Raw genomic sequence first — 23,159 nt, forward strand, 5'->3', positions numbered from 1 at the left:
AGAAGCCTAGGAGTGTTAATTAGCTAGCGCCACCACTCACAGACTTTGGCGGCGGACGTGGAACATCTTTACTGCCGCAGGCGTCACGAGAACGTGATCTTTTTGGGTGAAGGCAACTGGTCAATCAACCCACACTTGCTACCTGAATGCTACCTGAAATAACCAAGAAAATGGACGGGGAAATGGCGCCGTGGTAGCTCAATTGGTAGAGCATCGCACGCGAAATGCGAAGGTTGTGGGATCGTTCCCCACCTGCGGCAAGTTGTTTTTTTCATCCACTTTCATTTCCATTAATTTATCGTTTTTATTATTTCGTTTATTAAGCACAAGTAATTTCCCCTATGTTGTCCTTGGTGTCTGTGTTGGCATCTTATGACATGTATTGAAAGTAATAGTAAATTATTTCGTACCACGTCACTTGCAGGCATTTTTTATTTTACTTTCAAAAGTGCGAAAACATTCAGTATTCATTTTATTTTCAGAAGCCTGTACTTTTCGAATATTCGTATTCCGTCCGATGTAAAAATTCTACTCCGAGAATGCACCTTCTCACATGATGCGGACACGAGCGCCGGGATCCCAACGTGCCGTGGCTGAAGAGCAACCGAAGTAGTGAATCGAAAAGTCAGCTGTTCACTTCAGCATGCTAATGTGGGCGTTTTGTAAATAAGCCTTTCTTGGCGATTGCAAAATATCGTAACCCCGTGGCAATCCACATAGCAGTGATGGCGACGGACGCAGATGCGTCAATTACATCTGCATTAATACGTTTTACAGGCTGCTTCCCGTCACACTCGCAGTTTCACCTTGCCGTAGGTGTTAAAGCAGTGCTGACGCCTATTCAAAAAAAGGTGTGGAAGCTCCACCACACGCCTCTCGCATGCAAAAGGATAACCCTTAAATGGACACTAAAGGAAGGTATTAAGTAGAGCTAGACTGCAACATTAGGCTTCGCTAATGACTGATTCGTCATTCGTAGCTAGAACAGGGCTTCCGTATGCGAGAAAATGACGAAAATGGAAAATGGGAGCGGCGCCGCCTGTTGCGCACTATGGCATATCTGTTGTGTCGTGAGCGCTGTCGTGAACGGTGTCTTTGGCAGTAATTTTATACGCAATGAAGAGATATAGACAGAAAGCGGTGATATACTTCTAGACGAATACTCTATCGATCTAACTCGCCTTACTTTTTTTTTTCCTTGAGCATATTTTCTGCACACGTGAATTTCGATAACACGTTATTTTGATTTGACCTTACATTGGTTGCGAAACTCAAGGCGTGGCGAGATCAATATTATCGTGACGTCATGACACCGAGCAAAATTTGCCGACATCGTGTAGCAAGCAATAAGGCAAGGTATCAAGACATTGATCATACGTCAGCAAGATGCCCCGCGAATGTTTGTTCTCGCGGCGTTCGTGTGCGGCAGCTGCAGGGATCGCAGGAGCCGGTGTATCAGGACGTCACGACGCGTTCGCCTGCTGTGTACCAAAACCGCCGTGCCTCATTCACGAACATCTTCGTTCGTAAATTCGTCATTCCATTGGCCGACCGCATTCACTAATAATATGCCCGCCTTCAAGATTGGCTGGAATTCGCTCTAGCAACAGTTCTAGTGTGCGAGTTTTTTTGTGAAACAAGCACTTTAGTAAAATATTTACTGCGTCCTGAAGCAGCCTAGCATTTTTTAAACGCGATTGGCATTTGATTTGACATACTTCACGGGCTTTACAGAGGCTAACTGTCCGTCCGTCCATCCGCCACAAGAGTGAGTGAGCGCACTCTTTCGACGACGTATCAGCCACCAGTTATCGACACACTTTCCTTATCCACACCAAGGTGCCGCGCTGTCGCGGGCGGGGCATAGTGGGGCGGAACGCGCCAGATAAAGCCACGGCCGGACTCGACTCTCTCCTCTGCGCTCTCTTGGGAGCGCGGAGGAGCGAGTGAGTCGAGTCCGGCCGTGATAGAGCGCTAGTAAACCCTGTGTAGCCTGTTTGAGGGCGCAGCTTTTTGATGTGGGTGGGCGGTTAGTCACGTGATATGTTTCATTCCTGTGGGCCTCCTTTATCAGCCGGAAAAATTAAACGGGCAGGAAGTGCCCGGCTGAAAACATTCCGGCGTTAAGTTTCTTTCAATTTCCTACAAATTCTTCATTGAGAGCACGGTATTCAGAGTAGTAACTAAATATTACCTAATTGCATATAATAAATTGAACGAGAACAAAAGGATTACTGGTGGCTTCTCTACTCGAGTGTAAACAATATACACTTGGTTATCTTCGCGTAGAATGTTTTTTTTAAACGATATGCATGATAGCTGGAACACCCTGTGTGTAGAGTATACATATCGTCTACGTATATTCAAATGTACAACATTGTATCTATAAATGCACATACAAAGCAACTAAATCACATAAAAATAAATAAACACTCTGTAATCGAATATATCATACAACCCTATCTCTGTCTGGTTAATTCTACCGCCACGAGAATCGATCCCGTATGATCGCTAGTTACACACCTGTCACAGGAAAGAAGGCTCTTCACACCACCGCCGCCAACCATCCCCGTAGGATCAGTGCGCTACCTATCTTTTTCTAATGTTTAGAGTTCGGACCTTCATTACCACAAAAGAAAACATAAAGATAACTAAAATATGTCGCGTTTGTACTCCTTTATTCACTAGTCAGACGTATGCAATCTGGCTTGTACCGCTACATACGTATTGACTTGGGCACAGTCGCCTCAGTTGAGGCCAAATTGCCTCAGTTATTTACGAATATTTGAGTGAATGGGAGTTATACTGCACACTGTAAAGTTCCGCCACCTTGTCAGCTCTGACTGACTTCTACGGCCTCTTTCATTGGCTCAAAACGCAAAAATGGCGGAATTATACCGCACTCCAACATCGAAAAGACACAACAGGGCGAGCTATATATGGTTATCCCACGAAAAGCCGAGATAACACGGAAGCTAGCGGCAATACAAGCAAAGACGAAAAAGAAAAAAACGGAGAGGACGTGGTTGCGAAAAGCACGGCTGCGCCTAATGTACCTATAAATTCGCAGCGGAGAACTCGGCTCCTGCCTTTAGGATAAATTCGACTCACCTTCAGGGCTGGGCATGACTTGTCACGTGTGCTTACCGCAGAGATGACCTCTATCGGTAAGGTGATTAAATCTAAAGACAATGAAAAATTCAGAAGCATCATATCGATGGCACTCTGTGCATGCACCCACTGTAATAATAATATTTGGGGTTTTACGTGCCAAAACCACTTTCTGATTATGAGGCACGCCGTAGTGGAGGACTCCGGAAACTTTGACCACCTGGGGTTCTTTAACGTGCACCTAAATCTAAGCACACGGGTGTTTTCGCATTTCGCCCCCATCGAAATGCGGCCGCCGTGGCCGGGATTCGATCCCGCGACCTCGTGCTCAGCAGCCCAACACCATAGCCACTGAGCAACCACGGCGGGTTGCACCCACTGTAGAGAACGAAGACCCGACTCGCTGTTCTTTTCATGGTGCGCGTACGTGCGTGTGTGTGTGTGTGTGTGTGTGTGTGCGTGCGTGTGTGTGTGTGTGTGTGCGTGTGTGCGCGCGTGCGCGTGACGTGATCGTATTCAGCGTTATGCAGGCGGCGCAGAAAATAGTACAGGACGATATAGACAATACAGCTGCTGGGCGTCTATATCGGTAGAGGTAAAAGACAAGCGAAATGATCTACAAGGCGCAAACGCTTGGCCCAGATTAGCTGAAAAAGCCTTCATACAAACAGCCCATAGAAAACAGAATAAAGCGTAAACGGCGCAGGCGCCGATGTGACCCAAAACTCGTGCCAACTTGTCAATACGATGTCCGTGTCGTTCACCTCGGTTTGTTCTGCATATGTGCTGCTTGTATAAACAAAAGCGTACTTATGGCGTCCCCCATATCTGGCCACGTGACAGTGCCCGCCATTGAGCACCTTCTGATCGTCGCTTGCTCGGTTATTTACAATGGTCACGGCGGCTGCAGACATGTCTCAGAGCAAAACTTTCTGCCAACACGGTGGGCAGTGGGTGAGTAGACGACAGAAGACTTTGGCCAAAGGCGCCGAAGGTGTGTAGGCATACCTTTCATTTATACGTTGTCTGCACTGCAACCTTATCGTGTGCAAGCTAACCGGGTGAAGGCCACGAAAGCATATCCTGATGTTTGCTTTTATCCTGTATATTCTAATCTATACAGCTGCAGATTTGTAAGGCCGTACATGCGTCTGTTGTCGTCGTTAACTGTATGTGCAACACATTCGTCCGGGATAGGCATGTGTGCGCACGCAAAAAATTCCTCTTTGTGACCTGTTCTAACCCCGTAATTCTTGTCACCAGCGCTGATCAGATTACTTGAGAATGGCTTTCCGATTAGTTACAACGCAGGTTAAAATTTATCGCGTACGCGTCGACACAAATGTCAAAAGTGGCCAAGCGCTAGCTCCCCTGCTGTTTGGTTCCCTGGGTAGAAAGAAATCTTGCGGTGCCCGCTATTATTCTACACTTGGCGTCTATGGAAAGTGAAGTTGAAGTATACCAGTCGCATAATTAAGTAAAATTTGGCAGTGGGCCGGTTGGTTAAACATACCGCATGTGCGAAAAAATTAACGAAAGGACAAGACTGGAGCAAATACACATACACCTGCGCTAGGCGTCCTGTGTTCGTGTGCTTGCTCCAGTCTGGTCCTTCCGTTGATTTTTTTCGCACAGCATCTTGTGTGTTAGTGACGCCTGCGTACGTAGGACATAACGTTGACTTTTATCCAAGTCCAACATTCCGTGATAATTTGTGCCAGCGGTGGCCGTAACGCTGTCTTGTTGCTGCATGTCGTGTTAGCCCATATACAAAGTCATTGCCGGAAATCGGCTGTCCAGCGCTGGCGGTGGAGCTTGCTCGTGTACGCTCGTGTACTCAGACTTCGGTCTACCTTACAGAATCCCAGGTTATCGAAATAAAACGGAATCCCCTACTGCCACGTTCCTCATAATCACATAATGGGCTTCGCACGTAATGCCCCGTAATATATGTAGTTTAACAATGCTACCAACGTGTGCTGTGCAGTGTGTGGCAATGACTGTGCTAACCTTCTCACAGACTATGAACAATGGCGCACAACAACGCCTCAAGCAAACACGTCTCGCTATGTATTCTGTGTACTACGCGCCGACAAACACAAGCGAGACACGTAAGTAACGTTTAACATCAGCTCACCACTCGCGTATTGCACTAAACGTTGATGAACTTAACATTCCCCCTAAGCATCATCACCATTATTGTCAGTAACAGAAATCACAATTATTATTAGCACAGAAAACTTCGCTTACATCGATTCCTACAGTGCGTGGGATCCGCATATTAAAGCGAAGTTTTTCTTGGCTCTTCTTCGACGCTTTTTATTTTTATTTTCGCATGCTACGCGCTTTCAAGAAAGTATTGTGAAGGAGCTATCATTCTATTCGCGTTGTAGGTGCAGGTCCTACGACTATATGCACGGACGCCTAATCCCCAAGACGCTGATACGCTCCTGTGGTGTGCTTCGCGTTCCTTCTCACCCACCGTGGTTGCTTAGCTGCTACGGTGTTGGGCTGCTAAGCACAAGGTAGCGGACTCTAATCCCGGCCACGGCGGCCACATTTCGATGGGGGCGAAATGCGAAAACACCCGTGCACTTAGATTTGGGTGCACTTTAAAGAACTCTAGGTGATCCAATTCCCGGAGTCCCCCACTATGGCGTGCCTCATAATTAGAAAGTAGTTTTGACACGTAAAACCCCATAATTAATTTTTTTTCGCGTCCCTTCCGTGCGGTGGTGTGGGATTCGCCGGCTGTACTGGGAGCAGCCTGCCATATAGTCCTCAGGGCTCTGGCGGTGAGAGAGCGGCATGGCAGTCACCTTGCATGTCGGCGCGAGCGCCGCTGGAGACAACGCACGTCAGACGAATTGGCCTGTACGTTATAGTTACCTATAGTTATAGTTACAAAAGGCATAGTCAATATTATAGTCCCAAAAGCTACTTACAATCACTGCAACAAATATGCCTTCAACCACATTGCTTTCATAAATCAAGCAGATTTTAGAAGCGCTCGCCTATTCTATTACATTGACAGTTATCGTCGATGGTTTCTGGAAAATTATTTTATCAATCACTATCGGAGGCTCAAGGCTTAAGGAAACGCTTAACTCAGTGACGTCAAACAGATGAGGAAAAAGTCGGAGTGAGAGAAAGAAAGGCAGCGTCTCACCGCTTGGTCGATGAATTCCGCCTTGAACAGGCCGATGAGATCAAGCCCTGTGACAGCAATGGAGCAAGAACGTCGGCTAATGATGGGACCTAGTAGGCCTTGCGTCGTTGTTAAGCGTCGTTGTTGTCGTTGCCTCCAAACAAGGCTCGTACCCACGAGGGGGATTGGCCACACGTCGGACGGCAGGGTGCCGGTTTGTGATGACGACGGCGACGACGATTATGATGATGATTATGGTAATAATGATGATGCTGATGTTATTCAGCAAAGGGCACTAACCACTGAGGGGTTATGGGCCACAAATCTGGCGGCACTACTCTATGAAAAAGATAGATGAAGATAAAAAGGAAACCTATTAAACATGAAATAAATTTTCGCCTTCATTTTGAATGCAACACGCCGAACATTGTTCCACTTGTAGATACCAAGCCCACCTTAGCATCATTTCTAAAAACTTATTTTACATAGATTACAGCATCATTCCGAAATTTTAGTAATGATGCTGTAACCTATCCGCTTCTTGATATGATACATTAGTTGGCTTGATGGGCAGTGCGCTTGCGCGATCCTGGTCTGCTGTGCGCTTAAGTAGGCGAAGTCTTCAGAATAAAATTTAGCTGCGAGTTGGCACTTGTCCTGTTCTTGTGTCTATCTTCTGTCCCGTCTCGGAATTGCGCGTGTCCGTATTCAGTTGTTGAGCATGAACCAACTAGCCCAGGAGCAAACTTGTTAACGTACATTTCAAGTCCACCTTTTTTTACGCCTTCTTTTCTCCCAAGCTCTCTCTTTCTCTCAGGGCCTTACAATCCCTCATCCACTCCCCTATTTCAAGTCCACCTTTTTTACGCCTTCTTCTTTTCTCCGAAGCTCTCTCTTTCTCTCAGGGCCTTTCAATCCCTCATCCACTCCCCTATGCATAGTACGTAGCATGTAGGCGACTTTGCACATGCCGGCAGAATTCCTTGAGTTTCAATGCAGATTTCTCTCTCTCTCTCTCTCTCTCTCTCTCTCTCTCTCTCTCTCTCTGCGTGATACAGTAGTCAGTCTTGCATAGAGAAGAAATTGAAAGTAGATACCAATAAATAAGGGAAAGCAAAGGAGTGTGGAAGGGTACCTTACAGATTTGGAACACTCTTTTAGCTGTGCTTTCGTATCTGAATTCTACATAATTCGATTTAGGATAAAATAAATTGTGTAAATAAGGCAGTGAATTGATAAAATAAGGCAGCACTGACAAAGTAATTTGTTTGTTTCGCAGAGGTTAAGATCAATGACCCCTGTAAGCAGGGAATGCGATCACGATGACGATAATGACGATGATCGCGATGCTTGAACACAACACATGCCCTCCGTTGTTGTTTTTTTTTGCCTTGTTCTTTCCAAACTTTCCAAAACGTGTAGTCATGCAAGCGTTGCAAGACTTCACGTTAACTAAACCTCCATGTAAGCTACAATTTCTGTTGCCATGGCCTGAAAGTTTGGAGACACAAAAGTTTGAAGGCTGAACGCCGACTTTCTATCTAGAGAGAGATAGAGATAGAGAGACTTTTCACTGGCTGCCTCAATATGCTCGTTCTGTGGCGAAGGTGAAGTCATCAATAATCTTTGTTCTGTCGTACTGCGAACTCATTTGAAAGGAGCGTTTGATAAGTTCTGCATAAAAATATTCTTCAAAGCCTCGCCGACACCAACTGTGGCGCCAGAACCTACAACTATGTCAAAAACTTCTTATCAGCAAGGCAAGCCACTATAAACTTCGGTGGAATAAAATCAGATCCCATCACTCTAGGCCCGAGTGGAACTCCACAAGGGGCGGTACTGTCACCCCTTTTGTTCAATTTGGCTATGCACGATCTCCCAGGCCTTCTCTCCGAAATCCCGGGTATCAAACACACATTGTATGCGGGTGATATCACTGTCTGCTGCAACTCGGGTAGTGACGCCGAGATCGAGGAGTGTCTTCAAGCAGCAGCGGACACGGTGGACCAGTACGCCAGGGAAAGAGGCCTCCAGTGTGCGCCGGAAAAGTCCGAGTTGCTCATCCTGAAGAACCCGAGGACACCCCTGGCGCAGAACATCACGGTGTATATAGATAACCACTCAGTACCGAAACCCACGGAGATCAAGATCCTAGGGTTTTATACCCCGCAGGGGCGACAGAACACCACCACTATGAAGAAGCTTACAACATCCACCGAGCAAATCCTCCGGATGATGCATCGTATCAGAAATAAGCACCATGGCATGAAGGAAAGGGACGCCATCCGCTTAGTGCAGGCTTTCGTGATTTCTCGGATAATGTACGGGACGGCATTCCTTAACCTCTCCAAGTCGGAAATTGAAAAGTTGGAGACACTGATCCGGAAGGCCTACAAGACGGCACTGGGGCTACCAAACTCCACGCCAACGTCAAAGCTCATGGCTATAGGAGTACATAATACCCTCAAAGAGATGTGGGAAGCACAATGCCTCTCACAACTCAATAGGCTCGCACTCACAAAACCAGGTAGAGATCTGCTCGAAAAGATCCATATTAATCTGCCCTATACGATAGACCAAACGGAAGAGGTACCACGTGATGTGAGGAGACGCATCAACGTGTACCCCATTCCGCCGAACATGCATCCCGCATATAACATCGAAAGGAGAAAAGCAAGAGGGGAAGCCCTGGAGAAGAAATGGGACGAGCGACCTAACACCTTCTACGTGGACGCCGCAGGGCCAAAGAATGGAGTGATGACTATTGTGGTCTCAACGCCTTCAGGATCGATGGTGAATTGCGCCTCGATGAAAACATCCAACCCCACTCACGCAGAGGAAGCAGCCATTGCATTAGCTATAGCATCTAACCCCAACGCCGATGTGCTCACTGACTCCCAGAACGCCTGTCGCAACTTCAATAATGGATTAATTTACAGGTCAGGGTTGTCATTGCTGACCAAGCATCCACCCAGCCAAGCCTCAGTCATCTGGTTTCCCGGTCACCTGGAACTACCAGGAGGAAACGAAGCCGCTCACAGGCATGCCCGAGCTCTTCTATACCGGGCATCTCCCCCTGATGACCGTTAAGGGTGCTGCGACCTAACTGCTTTAGCAGTGCATGCTGACAATCTCGCACCATACAGAACAGCCAGGAAGGAATACCCCACACCACATAAATCCCTCAATAAGTTAGAAGAGAACTCTTAGGAGACTACAAACTAATACATACCCAACGTTAGCCAAGTTACACCAGTGGTACCCTACACTATACTCCCCGCAATGCCCACACTGTGGAGAGGTACCTAACCTCTACGACATGGTGTGGGCTTGCCAATTTAATCGCATAGTTGACCCCATTCCAAATCCCTCAAAAGAGCAGTGGGAGGCTAATTTGCTCAGCGATGATCCTGACCGTCAACACTGGCTGGTGGGGAGGGCCAGCGCAGCAGCAATAACCAGTGGGCTACCGGATTAGGCGGCCCACCCACGAGTTCTACGAATATCCTGCAAATAAAGATGTTTTCAATCAATCAGTCCCCTTCACAAACTTGTTCCAGATTTTTTTCTTTTTTTTTTTTGTAAAGTCTGTATTCTGTATTCTCAAGCTGAGTCACGGAAATAACTACTTCGGAGGCCGGGACAGGTATCACCAAATCGGCCTATTACGTTGCAAAATTGTTTTCTCGTTTGCCTGTTTTGTTCAGTTCTAAATGTCCGATTTTCTCGTGACCTAAATTTTCACGTGCTCGGGACAACGTAAAATCGTGAATGCACTTTTTATTCTATTTCTGGTAACCAAACAATTCTTGGCCAACTTCTTACTGGGAGGTGCGCTCCATGGGCCGTCAGGTCAACTACTACTACTCATAGGACCTTCCTTCATAAACCCGCCTTTTATAATATATGCATTGTTCCACTCCTTACAGGAACACTGCACAACCACAATGGAAGATTGGTCAAGAACGGTATGGTGTTATGGCAGTCGATCATATCAGAAATGCGAGAGAAAAAGAAATAATTCAACATTTATTTTACTGAAGGTCCAGAGTCTGTACTTATTGGTAGAGCAGTCCAGATCAAGAGTCCTGAAAAGCGAAGATCTCCTGCAACTTTCGGTTAGTTGTGACTAATTTCGATGCATAATACGCTCATAGACAAAACCGTACACGTAGTACAAATAAAAACATGCTGCCTTGGCAGTAATGGTACGCCACCGAATAAAAAGATGCTACGAAAATAAAAAGGCGCTGCGAACTCGCAAAACATGTCAAGGTGTCACTTTTGTGCCCATAATATGACAATATATATTAAAGAAATGCTTGGTGCAAATAACCACAATCTGCTTTAGCATTTGGAGGTCACTCATATAAGCCATATCGATCATGCCCGTTCATTTTTACCCACGGAATCAGCTCGATGATAAATGCAGTCTCAGCGGAATCCAAGGTAGAGCTGCTACATTTACGTATGTTGGTAAATTTCATATCTGCTTTTTGTAGCGGTTATTCAGATTATCAAATGTGAGCTGCGCCCTAGAAACAATTCACTTCATTCGCTGCTCTGAAAGGCAGCTCAGCTGTATAGGCCATATAATTTACTGAAGTACCTACGCACTTTGTAACGCAACCAAAACACGTGCGCACCAACATTGATTAACACCACAACAAGAATTCAGAGTGACTCGGTCTTCCTTCTTGAACGTCTTCAAACGATGGACATGGTCTGTTGCCGAAATCACAGACGCAGTCATAGAAGTACAACGCATCCAAGTGAATATTTGGAAGAACACAGTATCTTATAAAAATTATAACGATTCGTAACATGGAGACGCAAAGATGGAAAGAAAAAGGTACCAAACCGACAAACCCGAAACATGAACAATTCTAAAATTAACGTTTCCACCAAAAAAGCCTTACTGTTGAAGGCTGCCCTTCTGTCAGCAACACGCCGGCATAGAAAAAAAAAAAGATTAAGCCTAACCTCGGCTTTTCTTATCACCGCGGTTTTTCTTCTAAGGCTGTCCGGGCAAGGCGCATATGTAACGCGTTTTGTAACCGCAAAAATGGGTTCCCCTGCCAACCAGCAGAAGTGCACGGGAACGCAACCCGAACGCGTCAAAGCGAGCGTCTCCTCAATCTTCGAAGCACTCTCGCATGTGCGTCATGTGGTCGTCCTTGGCGCACGCGAAGACCTCGTAGAATCGGGGCACGCTGGCGACTCCCAGGAGGCAGGCGGCGTGCAGGGTCGCCTCGTCGGGTCCGTAGGCGTCGTCGGGGGCCTCGGCGGACTTGCAGAGCGCCAGGCACACGCGCCTGAAGAAGAGGGCGCTGGTGGCGCGCGTCCGCGGCCACGAGTCGCCCACGGCCTTCGGGTCGAGCCGGGCCTTCTCGGAGTAGGCCAGCTCGACGGCGTCCGGCGCGACGGAGGCCAGCTCGAACTGGTGGTCGGCCAGCGGGCCGCGGGACGCGGGAGACTGCAGGGCGTAGCAGTTTTGCATCTTCCTGTATCTGGTGTGTGTGTGGGAAACGTCGTCGCATGACTCGTCGCTGCGCTATAGTCCGCTCACATCGTACTGACAAATATCAACGAGCGCGAAACGAAGACGAGGACCGGTGTAGAAACAAGTAGACGGCGGAACAAGTTCGCAAGGTCTTCGACGCGCATACACCCTCTACCATTTGCGCCCTGTACATTTTTATGTTATTTCGAAGATTCAATTTTGGGGTATTACGTGCCAAACCACAACGTGATTATGAGGCAGCCGTAGTAGGGCACTCTGGTATAATTTCGACTAACTGGGATTTTTTAACGTGCACGGTGTACACCCGTGAACACCCGTGTACCGTGCACACGGTACGCGGGTGTACACGGGTGTTCTTGCATTTCGCCCCCATCGAAATGCGGCCGCTGTGGCCGGGATTCGATCCCGCGCCCTCGGGCTTAGCAGCGCAACGCCAAAGCCACTGCACCACCACGGCGGGTTCACGTTTTCTTTTCTTTTTTTGTTTTCATGACCACTGTTAGTTATTCATATTCAAGCTTGCTGCTCACTTATGTGATACTCCACAAGAGGCCTTTATAAGGGTTCCCTTGTGGGGATAAACAGATGATGATAATGATGATGATGGAAACAGGATATGCGTCAGCTCGCCATCTGTCGGCTGCTTGAAAAAAAGAAAAGCGCCGTTTTGCCCAAAAAGGTGAAACATTGATAGTGATAGCAAAGCATTAGACAACTACACGAAATAAAGTTCGTAGCTTTATCGTCCATTTAACTACGGTAAACGTTTGCTTACCAATTAAGAAACGAGCGCGGAATCACGCGCGCACAGGCAAACACATTTCACTCGATGACCGTGAACACTCGCAGTTACAACGCTGGTGTGAAGAGCACAGGCAGAGACGAGCGACCGCTTCGTGCTCCGAAAGCCTCTCTGAAACGTGAGGTTACGTGACCTCCAACAACAGGCGCGCAGAAAGATAGGCCATATTAAGCCGCCAGACATCTCGGCTCGCCCAAACTGTGCAACCACCGCATATTGCCTCCGTGATGCGGCGCGCGGGCTGCGTGTGCGCTCACCGCGCCGACAGCCACGCGCAGCAACGGCCTGGCTAAAGGTGGAGGCGAGCTCCACCTGCACCCCCCCCCCCCCCCCCCCCGTTTTCGCACGCTTGATCGCGTAACGTCCAACACTGGGCGCGCAGGGTGGGCGCGGCGGCAGCGCGCATCGAACCACCATACTTCTCGGCTCTCCCTCGCACCTAGAGCATAGGGCGCGCGGGGCACAACGGGACGTTATAGCACGTAGGTTTCGCACGGCATATCACGGCGACGCCGCATATTCGACTGGAGTAGGCCTATAACTGCTATCACAATGAAACAGCTGTCGTTCCTTCGGACCGATCTTAGTTTTCAAAGCCATATGCACACTTCCTGTGAAATCGTGCATATGTATTTTATATCTCGTTTAAACATTTCTTGAAAGTTAACGCTTCTATGTCTCACCTCCTTTGTCCATGTCTGGTTTTTGCGCAATTACTCTGCAGTAAACCGGACAAATATTGACGAGAGTTTGCCCTGCTTATTTGTTTCTACATCGGTCATAATCTTAAATTTTGCCCTCGTTCATATGTTCATCAATACAACGTTATTGCACCGTAGATGGCCGGAGACCAAAGAATAGTCACTTGATCAGTATTAAGCCAAAAAATATACGTAACTATTGTTGTTATTTACTTTCATGATCTTAATGATTTTTATCTCAACCGTGAACTTATTTTGTTTCATCTGCTCATTAATTTTCAAACATTTCTCCTATATTCTATGCACACCGGGTGTTTCATCGAACATTTTCAGAATTTTTTTTAAGATAGCCTGTAGCAGAGGGTACAATTGTTTTTCATGAGGAGGTCCACTCGAAGCGGTGGACACTAGTTGCACAAAAAATTGAAATGCATAATCCACTAATTAACAAGAATTGACTGATTAAGTTTTTAACTGATAACATTATGGCCCATATTGCAGTTTACAAATTTTAGCCGTGGAGTTCGCGAGACGGATCCACTTGAAACGAATTCTTGAAATCCAATTCTTGGATCCACTTGAAACGAAGTTTCGAGATAATAATTCCCGAACTTTGCGGAGAAATGCATTGGCGTTCCAGTTACTTTCTCAACAAAACGTCGTTTTATGCAGTAAAGCTTTGTTTTGTTACTTTCGTTAAGCTTTGTTAATTAGTCGATTATGCATTTCAACGTTTTTGTGCAAGTAGTTTCCGCCACTTCGAGGAGACCAGCTCATGAACAATAATTGCGCTATCTGCCACAGGCAACTTTTAGGAATTTGAGTGTTGGCTGAAACACCCTATATATTTCCAGGTTAGGTTCACTTTGTCATGCTTTGTTTTTCATTTGTCATAAGGTGTCCCGCTTGCAGTTTTTACTTCGGGACCCCTCCCTGTATAAAAGTGCTTCTGTAATGATTTACTGATCCATAAAATCGAATTGAATCGAACGCACTTAACAAACCTAACACAAAAAGTAAGTTCCAATACCGATAAAGAAAGAGCGCAAGGAAAGGACGAAACGGGCTCTTACTGGCAGAAAACTTACTGGTACTGACATGAATACGTAGATCAGAAAATCCCATCAGCTTGTAAAATTGCTTGCTAGTTTGGAACACAATTAAGCGCACGTGCATACCTGGCCAGTGTCTCCTGGCTCCACGGGTGGCTTTCATCTTCACTGCTGTCGTCGGTGTGGCTCGTAAACGTAATGCCGAGAATTCGCAGCGTCATCTGGACTCCCACGACGGCCAGGTTGGCGTACTCTTCCTGCAGCTGCGGGTAGTACAGAGGGGGCAGGCCGAATGCGTGCGGAACAACCAGCGTCTTGGTGGCGCTCTCGATGCTCATCGCCGTGCCTTCGAGCAAGTGGAGCAGGCGAGCACGTCTGTCTGAACCGGGAGCGCGGTCACAGTTGGTGCCGCCACCATTGTCTCGGTTCTGGAGGGCGACTTTGTTCCTGATGAAATCCGTGGGTGTGAGAATCAAACTGGCGTTGTTTACGCGGTCCCAACCGCACAGCTCCGAACGCGTTCCAGCGGGGAAACGAAGCATGCTGACATTCTCTAGCATCTTGGTGGCGGTCAGTGCGTCAACGCGCGTCATCCACTCTCGAGAAAAAACCTGTATTATGGAGCCCTTGAGCATGGACCTGAAGTAGCCGTCTATCGCCTTCTGCGAGCTCTGAGACACCGACAGCAGCCGAGTTAGGAGAGGAGGCCAGGCGCTACCGAAGACTCCCGACGTCTCCTCGTAGCACGATTCCCTGAGCAAGTCGGCCGTACGCTTCGGCTCCGAAAGCCGGTAGTCGTACCGCACCACGTGAGCCATGATAAGAACCATTAGGTACAGCGGCCTCGCCGCGGAAGTCGTCTGGACGAGGACGACGTCGAGATCGTGGCAGACGGCGTCAAACCGACGCGTTTCCACAGAGGCGCCGTTCACTTTCACTGCTACGTGTCGACTCAGCGCGTCGGCCCACATCGGCCCCGAGAAGCGTCCGCAAACCAGTTCGTCCATCTTCGCTCGCTTCGGTGCGTCGTTGTACTGTTTCCGCACTCTGCCTCTATCCAGCGCGGCGACTTCGTCGAAGATTGCACCGGACACGTTGCCTTTCCCGACTATGGCTTCCAGCACGCTGGCCAGGTAGCGCCTCAAGCCTTCGGCGCTCACGCGGCCCCCGCCCACCCGCTGCGTGAACGAGGGCTGCACGTCGACGGCGTAGTGCACCTCGCCGCCTGCCTTCCAGGAGGCGATCTCGAAGAGGGAGTGGAAGCCGTGCACGAAAGAGATGCGAACCGAGTCTGCGAATAACGCCTCGGGTGCGGTCTCTTTCAGCCACGCTGCCGCGGACAAGTTCAGCTCCTGGAAAACGTTGCGCATTATTCGAAGAAGCTGTTCGATGTGCGCGCAGTTGAAGAGACATTTGCCTGGCCTAGCGTGCTACTACGGCAGATATAGGTGATGCGTGGAATGACACGCTCATGCACAGAAAACACGCACACGCAATGTGCGCGAGTAATTATAAGCACGGAATACAGAACTGAAAGTACTTTATTTTCAAACATGTTTACTTGGGAGCTTGCATATGCCTGGAAGCACCCCTACGGTAGTAGTGGCACCTACCATGACATCTACCATAGGCATACAATAAAAAAAAAACACATTTTACGATACATCAAGCTACGGCGGAATTACGAAGAAAAAATGCACCATATCTTAGGCATCGACATGCCTAAGATGCAATTATTCCACATTACAATGTTCCGCTACACCAGCAAAAATACGAAATTCTAATGCATGGATGACAGTATAGGAAATACAACATTAATTTAAGATCTGCTCGTACTTATTTCTATTTGTAAGAACGTAAGATTTTTCTCTTTTTTTTTTCCTATTACGCAGCACACTCGGCAACAGGCGGCTAAAGTTGCAGGTCCCAAAACAGACTATTAGCGCCTTCGTTGCGCGCAAAGCACCTGGAGAGTTAGAGAGTTATATGCTAGTGCTTGAATAACGCTAAGGAGACCTCATAATTTCAATGTTCTTTAATGAGCAAATACCGCAAACTTATGTAAGAGGTCCTGCTGCGAGTATTCGTTTTTTAGGTGCCCTTGTTACGTGGTAGTACATGTGCAGTATGTGCGGACTATATACCGACAAGAAAGACGCGGAGACAAACGCTGAATTTAAACTAACATGCATTTTCGTGAAGCACCCGTAAGTTTACTGGCACACATAAACACCGATGAAACTACCGCGCCGCCTACTAGCTCAAACTAAGACGACTCAACATAATTATAACATACATATCTCAAGCGTTCTGGGATACAACCAGTTAGATTTAGTCAAATTCTAGCAGAAGCCATCTCACGATGGCGTTAGTGCGACTGGCATTAAAGCAACGCATAGCGACACATCCTAGTGCCATCGTCGAAACGCGTCACGTGAGAACCGTGCGCTGCCGTCGGGCTCCTCTCTCTCTCTCTCGCTTTTCTCTGGACACGCTGTGCCATCTTGCGGTGCGCGGGCGCCACGAAGACCGTTCGTGGCCTACGAGGTGCGTGGCGCACCAGTGTGCTCAAACGTTGAGTGTTCTTCCCTCGCTGCCCTCAGGCATTGGTGGCGCAGCCCTGCTTGCTAGAGTCAGACTGCTTTGCTAGGGGAATCCGTGTACGGCGGGTTCAATTTCGCCCAGTACTGGCGAAATATTAAAGGGTGGCTATTGTAATTTCACATAGGCCTCCATTCGCTCCCTATCATCGGCCAGAGTGCGTTACGCCGCATTCATTTTGTTACTCCAGCATCGCCGGCACTAGCCGCTATAGGGTACGTGAACAAAATGAAGTGATATGTGAAACGACAATGACCTAACATTATCTACTTAATGCACTAGTGCGATAGGACTGACACAAGCCAATGGTAACGGTAAAGCTAAAGGTAACAATGTGCTACATCGCGCAAGTGCATCACGTTCAGTCAGTGCCGACTTCGGCCGTGTTAATACAAGAACGGATGCTTCATCGCTCGGAAGAGTGTTACGCGAAGGAGCTTTGCCTAACTGAAGCGTAGTTTAACTCTTTCCCTACCAGTTGAAAAATGGAACTGCTGCACTGAATATTTTATCTCATAAATAACGAAAAATGTAGAATGAATGCACTTTTCACGCGTAAAAGTTTTATCAACGAGATATATGCCATAAAAAAACATGAATTGCCAGAATTAAGAATGTGAGATACGATTGGACAAAGTTTGTAAAGACACACTTGTATCTACTAAGAAAAATATGTAACAAAAATTATGATGCGCAAAATGGATTGCCATCTAACAGACACTATCTATGAAAAAAACAATTTTTTTTATTGAACTACAAAAAAATTGGAGGACGCTTAAGCTTCGCCTTCAAGAGTGGAACGCGATAGCGTTATCGCACCCCGTTCGCACCGCCCACTCATTCGCTCGGCATGCTCTTGAGTCACACAGATGAAACGTGCGCTTGAGCAAGCGGAACGAACCAAAGAACTCGGTGTCTCGGAGGGAGAAACGATCTACGCCAGCCAAACGTCGTCATCGGCACGGACAGCCGGGCCGCGACGCGCCGTGAAGGCGGACGCGATCATGGGGTTGACGCCTCGATGGATCGTCCTCTATCTCGCTTGGGAGCGGAGCACCACGCAGACGCATGACTCCTCGCCAGTAACACGGCACACATTGCAGGGGATGCTTTCCCAGCAGACGCGCTATAGCGCAGCGATCACGTCAGAGGCGTCGCGCATCGGACGCTGCACCTAGAAATCGCGCTGTGAGCGGAAAGAGGAGCCGCGTCGCCTAAACACGAACGTTCCAGTGATGCACGCTGGAAGTTGGAAGGGGAGAGAGCGAGAAAACTTATTAAACGCAAGGGTATTTGGGCATCCTTTCACCGGTCCCCGCACGGCCCCAATGCACTCAAACGAGACGAAGGGGAGACGCGGGCGAGTGGCGCGCCACCTGTCGGGGCATCGCCGTACATTGCGAGGAGGAGTCTTCTGTGTTTGCCGCAAGAAGGCTTGCGTGTGCGCCAAGCGCAGAAGAAATGTAGCGGAAACATACTTCGCTACTCGTTGAACTGCGACTTCTGTAATTTGCATGCTCATAATTACCGATATACACCGCAGTATAACTTCCTACGGCACGTTTATAAGGCAGCACCGCATTCACTAGAGGCACTTTTGTCCCGCTTTGAAGTATCGAGCTCATGGCTGAGTGGTAGCGTCTCCGTCTCACACTCCGGAGACTGGTTCGATTCCCGCCCAGCCCATCTTGCAAGTTGTTTTAGTTATGAATTGCCTTGCCGGATTTTTCGCTCACGACCAACGCCGCCCACACCGACGACACCGGCTTTTCTGCGACACGAGCTCCTTAACGCTGTCACGTTAAAATTTAATTGCAAGCGCCACAGTCGGGCGTGCCGAGCTGCTTTGCATCGTCGTGACTCTGACTCTACGTTCGATAAAAAGGCAGCATCCTCAGACTAGCTGCTGCTCGATCCATCGATGAGACGCAGCGGAATCACGAGATTTTGTAAGCGCGAGCGCCACTTCCGGAGGCAGCCATGTTTGCTTCCTACGTTGATGATCGCGAACATGGAGGAAAGAAACTTCCTCCATGATCGCGAAAGTTCGAAGCGCGTTCAAAAATTACCGCCTCTGGGGAAACATCAAACTGCTTCGAAAACAAAATTTTGTTCTCTTCACATCCGATGGCGAAGTGTGTCCATGAGGGATGTGGATGTTCTCGAAATCGGCATTTCAAACATTCGATAGCGTGCCACCATTTTTGCTTTCTATTTGACGATCGCGAAACTTCAAGGCGCATTAAAAAATTACCGCCTCTCCAAAAAATATTGAACTGCTTAGAAAACAAAAATATTGTTCTTCCCCTTCACGTCCGTTAGCGCAGTGTGTCCGTGAGCGGCTCGGAAGGTCTCGAAAGCGACATTTCAAGCCATCGATAGCGGGCGCACGATGCACAATTGGCGCGGTACGGAAAGAGTTAAGGAGAGAGAACAGAGCTAGTATTGCACTGACCTCCCATATGCTGCTTAACTGCGATTGTAAAGTGTCGATAGCACGATATTCGTTAACAACATTCAGACCTCTTTTTAAATTTCGTTCGACGTGGACACTCGGGTAAGACAAGAACGGTTCAGACGCGTTGTAGTTGGACAAAGCGTCAAAAGATGCCCGTCCACGGCTCTGTGGCGACGCGGCTTTCCGTGAAGGGTGTACTCGAATAAGACAAAAAAAATTGGCTGTGGTTTAGCTCTGGTTAAACCTAGTCGAGTAGCGATAGCTACCGACCCCCGGTTGCGCTCAGGCTTCGCTTGTAGTTAGACATCTTGTTATTAAACTATTATTAAGGCGTCGCTTGTAGTTAGACATGTTGTTAGTAAACTGTTATTATTAAACTGCTATTATTAAACTGTTATTAGGGCGTCGCGGTCACCTCGTCGCGGCGACCGCGACGAGCCGAATCGCCAGAGAATCGAGGATCGTGGTGTGACGTCACACAGAGGGCGCGGCGAGCGCCCAACGGTTAAAGCCCCTTTACCAACGGTAGGAGCGGTGGCCGTGCGGCGACCGCGACGAGCCGAGTTGCTGGAGAATCGAGGGCCATGGTGTGACGTCAAAGTGCGGCCACGGCTCAAAGTGCGGCGACGGCGAAGAATCAAAAACCTGACGTAATATAGCTATCGCTACAAAACACCCTACCTTGAAGAGCGAGTCGGCGACATCTGCGAGGTAGAGCGCGTGGCCGTAGAAATCCAGGCACGAGCGGTACAGGAGCGAGGCGCTCCGCTCGGCGACGCCGTCGTCGCGTTCCAGCGACAGCTGAGCGTGACGGATGTCGCTGAAGTTGCGCGCCGCGTCCGCCGCGAAGGAGGACGGCGCCACGTCGGCGCGAAGCCAGCGCCCGCACACGTGTCGGTAGAAGTCGTCACAGGGCCTCACGCTCGCGTCCACCACGCTGTTTATGTACTCCGCCACCTGAATGGTGGATGGATTAGTCTCCAACGACATCCCGCCTGTCGCTGGTCGCCACTTGGGGATCGAGACGGAAGGGGCGTAGTCGAAGAGAGCCAGTTGAAAACGCACGCACGCGCGACGGGGTTTGCTAGAACGCCACCTGGTTCAGTTTTCTATGACTCCTTGGCGCGCTCGTTGGCGCATTTCTATGAACTTTAGGGAGGAGGACAACCGGGGCGAATCGGCTAATATCCATTTCGCTCACAACTACCAAAAGTGACGCTTCTCTCTTGTGTTTACGTGCCGAGTTGCACGTGTTACAAAATAAGTGCAACTGATTAAAATCACAATTAGTTATTTCCATAATGTAATTGATTACCGTTAGCAAGTGGTGCCCCATGAATGTAACTGAGCAATTAGTAAAAGTAATCGATTACTTTAACGTTATACTTTCGGCGCAATTTTGATAACATTGCACGAATACAGTAAATAGAAAGAGTTGAATCGGCTGTTTTGGTGCCCGCTCGGCAGCCCTTCATAGATGATTTATCTTCACTAATAATTGCTTTTCAAAATATCATTTCGTGATATTCCCTCGTTTTCTTGTGAAGCGATCTGTTAGCGATACTGATAAGTCGCTCGATGTGTGCTCAGGAGAGGAGGGCTGTGAAGTCACTTAGCCACAAGATTGTTCCTACTCAATCCTGCGATGCTTGGGTCTGGCATACTTGAAGAAAAGAGCGCTAAGAAGACGCGGACTAAAAGAAGAACATGTACGACGGACAAGGCGCTACTTCCAACTAAATGTTTTTGAAGAACGGTCTAGAGATGGACTAGAACGGGAGATATTGGAAGCTTTTTACATTGCAAAGGCCGAGGGCACGTGCATTAGCTGCCCTTCAGTGACGCTTACCGAAAAAGAGATAGCTCTTCTAATGAGATAGGGAGGTCGTGATGTTACGATGGACCATTCTAGGTTCTATCTATTTAAAGTCCTGTTTCTTAAAAAAAAGAACATTTAGTTGGACGTAGAGCCTTGTCCGTCGTACATGTTCTTCTTTTAGTCCGCGTCTTCTTAGCGCTCTTTTCTTCAAGTATGCAAAACCAACTCGCCCACATCAAGCTTCTGCTGCTTGGGTCTGGATTCGTTGTGAAGCGCAACCCTTCATTGATGCTGGAGCTAGGAGGAGCGCTTCCGATATGGCCAGAGAAAAATATAAATATCCCGTATCGGTGTCATGTTTGCTTACTAGGCTATTTGGTTCATTGCAACTTATGTAGCAGTGCGAAAAAATAAGGAAGCGACGACAAATACAGACCGATAAAAAGAGCCCTGATTTCCAGCAGTTGGAAGTCAGCTCTCTTTCCAATCGGTCTCTATCGTCGTCCCTCCCTCGTGTTCGCGCTGTTACATAAGTTCCTATGTAGGTGCTTCCCTGGCATCAATTCCGGAGTGGACATCGCTATCGAGCCATAGAAGCGCCGTTTCAGTTTGGTGGCCAACATCTGGTGGATCTCCTCGTGGTGCCCACAGTCGTTAGTCATTTACAATTAAATTAAATTAGCCATTTACACCTACTATCACGACTAATTGTAACAGACGCCGCATACACTCACGTTCCATGAAACAGTGACCAAATCTGCAATGCAGTTTAATCTATAGCTGCACATCATTCAGCCCAAAAAATATTATTCGCGTGTTACTATCGTAAAAATCACTGTAATAAGCCTCGTAGTATCAAACGGATAAAATACATGTGCGTTTAACGGCCAAGATCTGTCTATGTCAGAGAAGTCATAGACTGCGCTAAGCGGAGAATTCAGCAACCGCTCTTACTGCCTATAAAGGCTGCTTATAAGTGCCTCCAAGAAAGAGGGAGAAAAATTTATTATGGGAGGAAAGCTAACAGGTCGGACTTTCAAGAGAAGTGTGCAAATCTGCGAGCCCGCCCTATTCAGGTGATCGAGGCGCAGCTGCAGGGCGCCGACTGGGGTAGCCCGTGCGTCACGTTTTCATTCCTATTTAGCTCTGGCGAAATTTAAGTGCTCAAAGCTGCATCGCCTGTCAGAGCTTGTTTCGTGTTACTGAAAAAAAAAGGAACTGCATTCCAGTAACCGTCACAGAGTAAACAAAATAATCATTAAATTACAAAATTTCCAAACAACGTAAGAAATTACGAGTAAATAACTACTTGTAATTCGTTAAGTACAACTCTGTTAACGTCCCCTTTTCGCGGTGAAAGCGAAGCGAAGCAGCCATGATGTGCGGTTGACTAAGGTACGCAATGCACGGTTGCTATCGGCAGAAATTAACATGTAAAATAAAAAACTAAAAAAAATCCAGAACGCTTGTTACGCATAATTACCTAATTTCCCTGAGCAAAAGTATGTGGAACAGGGATTTCGCGATAAAGCTGATTTTGTTCTCCGCCTATAAATGTAGCTTGAAAATGAGGACTGCTTCCCATTGCGTGCTTTTCAGTGCACTCGTCAATTTAAGCTTGTGCGACTGAATTATGAATAAATTGTTTTCTTTTTTCCGCGAGCCTGTGACCCGTATACTTTGGTCAAGGGAACGATGGAATACGGCAATGGAGCAAGTTTCGCGCCTTTTCTGCCTGAAGTAGGTAAAGGCAAGGCGCAGAAGACCAGGACTTAGGAAGAAGAACACAAACGACAAGACGGGCGTTCTTCTTCCTAAGTCCTGGTCTTCCGCGCCTTGCCTTTACCTAATTCAGGCATGAACCAACTAGCCCAAGCAAGAGTTTTACTTGAGCATATTTCCTGCCTCCTGTCTATCCTGTCCCAGGATCGTGCTATAAGCAT

At 47.8% G+C, this 23,159-nt stretch overlaps 1 protein-coding gene across 1 annotated transcript; it reads right to left on the reverse strand.

The window, feature by feature from the left end:
• Positions 1 to 10,280: 10,280 nt before the first annotated feature.
• On the reverse strand, positions 10,281 to 15,708 carry LOC142564443 (uncharacterized). The gene is made up of 2 exons (XM_075675444.1): positions 14,465 to 15,708; positions 10,281 to 11,769 (listed from the first exon to the last, which is right to left on the reverse strand). Exons 1-2 carry the CDS (start codon positions 15,706 to 15,708, stop codon positions 11,394 to 11,396), a joined length of 1,620 nt encoding a protein of 539 aa, XP_075531559.1. The 3' UTR covers positions 10,281 to 11,393.
• Positions 15,709 to 23,159: the final 7,451 nt, after the last annotated feature.

The sequence above is a fragment of the Dermacentor variabilis genome, chromosome 11, assembly GCF_050947875.1.
Source record: "Dermacentor variabilis isolate Ectoservices chromosome 11, ASM5094787v1, whole genome shotgun sequence".
NCBI lineage: Eukaryota > Metazoa > Arthropoda > Arachnida > Ixodida > Ixodidae > Dermacentor > Dermacentor variabilis.

Coding starts and splice junctions, on each gene's coding strand:
- LOC142564443 (XM_075675444.1), bottom strand. CDS start 15,708: ATGCGCAACGTTTTCCAGGAGCTGAACTTGTCCGCGGCAGCGTGGCTG. Junction 11,770..14,464: donor AGCCAGGAGACACTGGCCAG/GTATGCACGTGC, acceptor CACACACACCAG/ATACAGGAAGATGCAAAACT.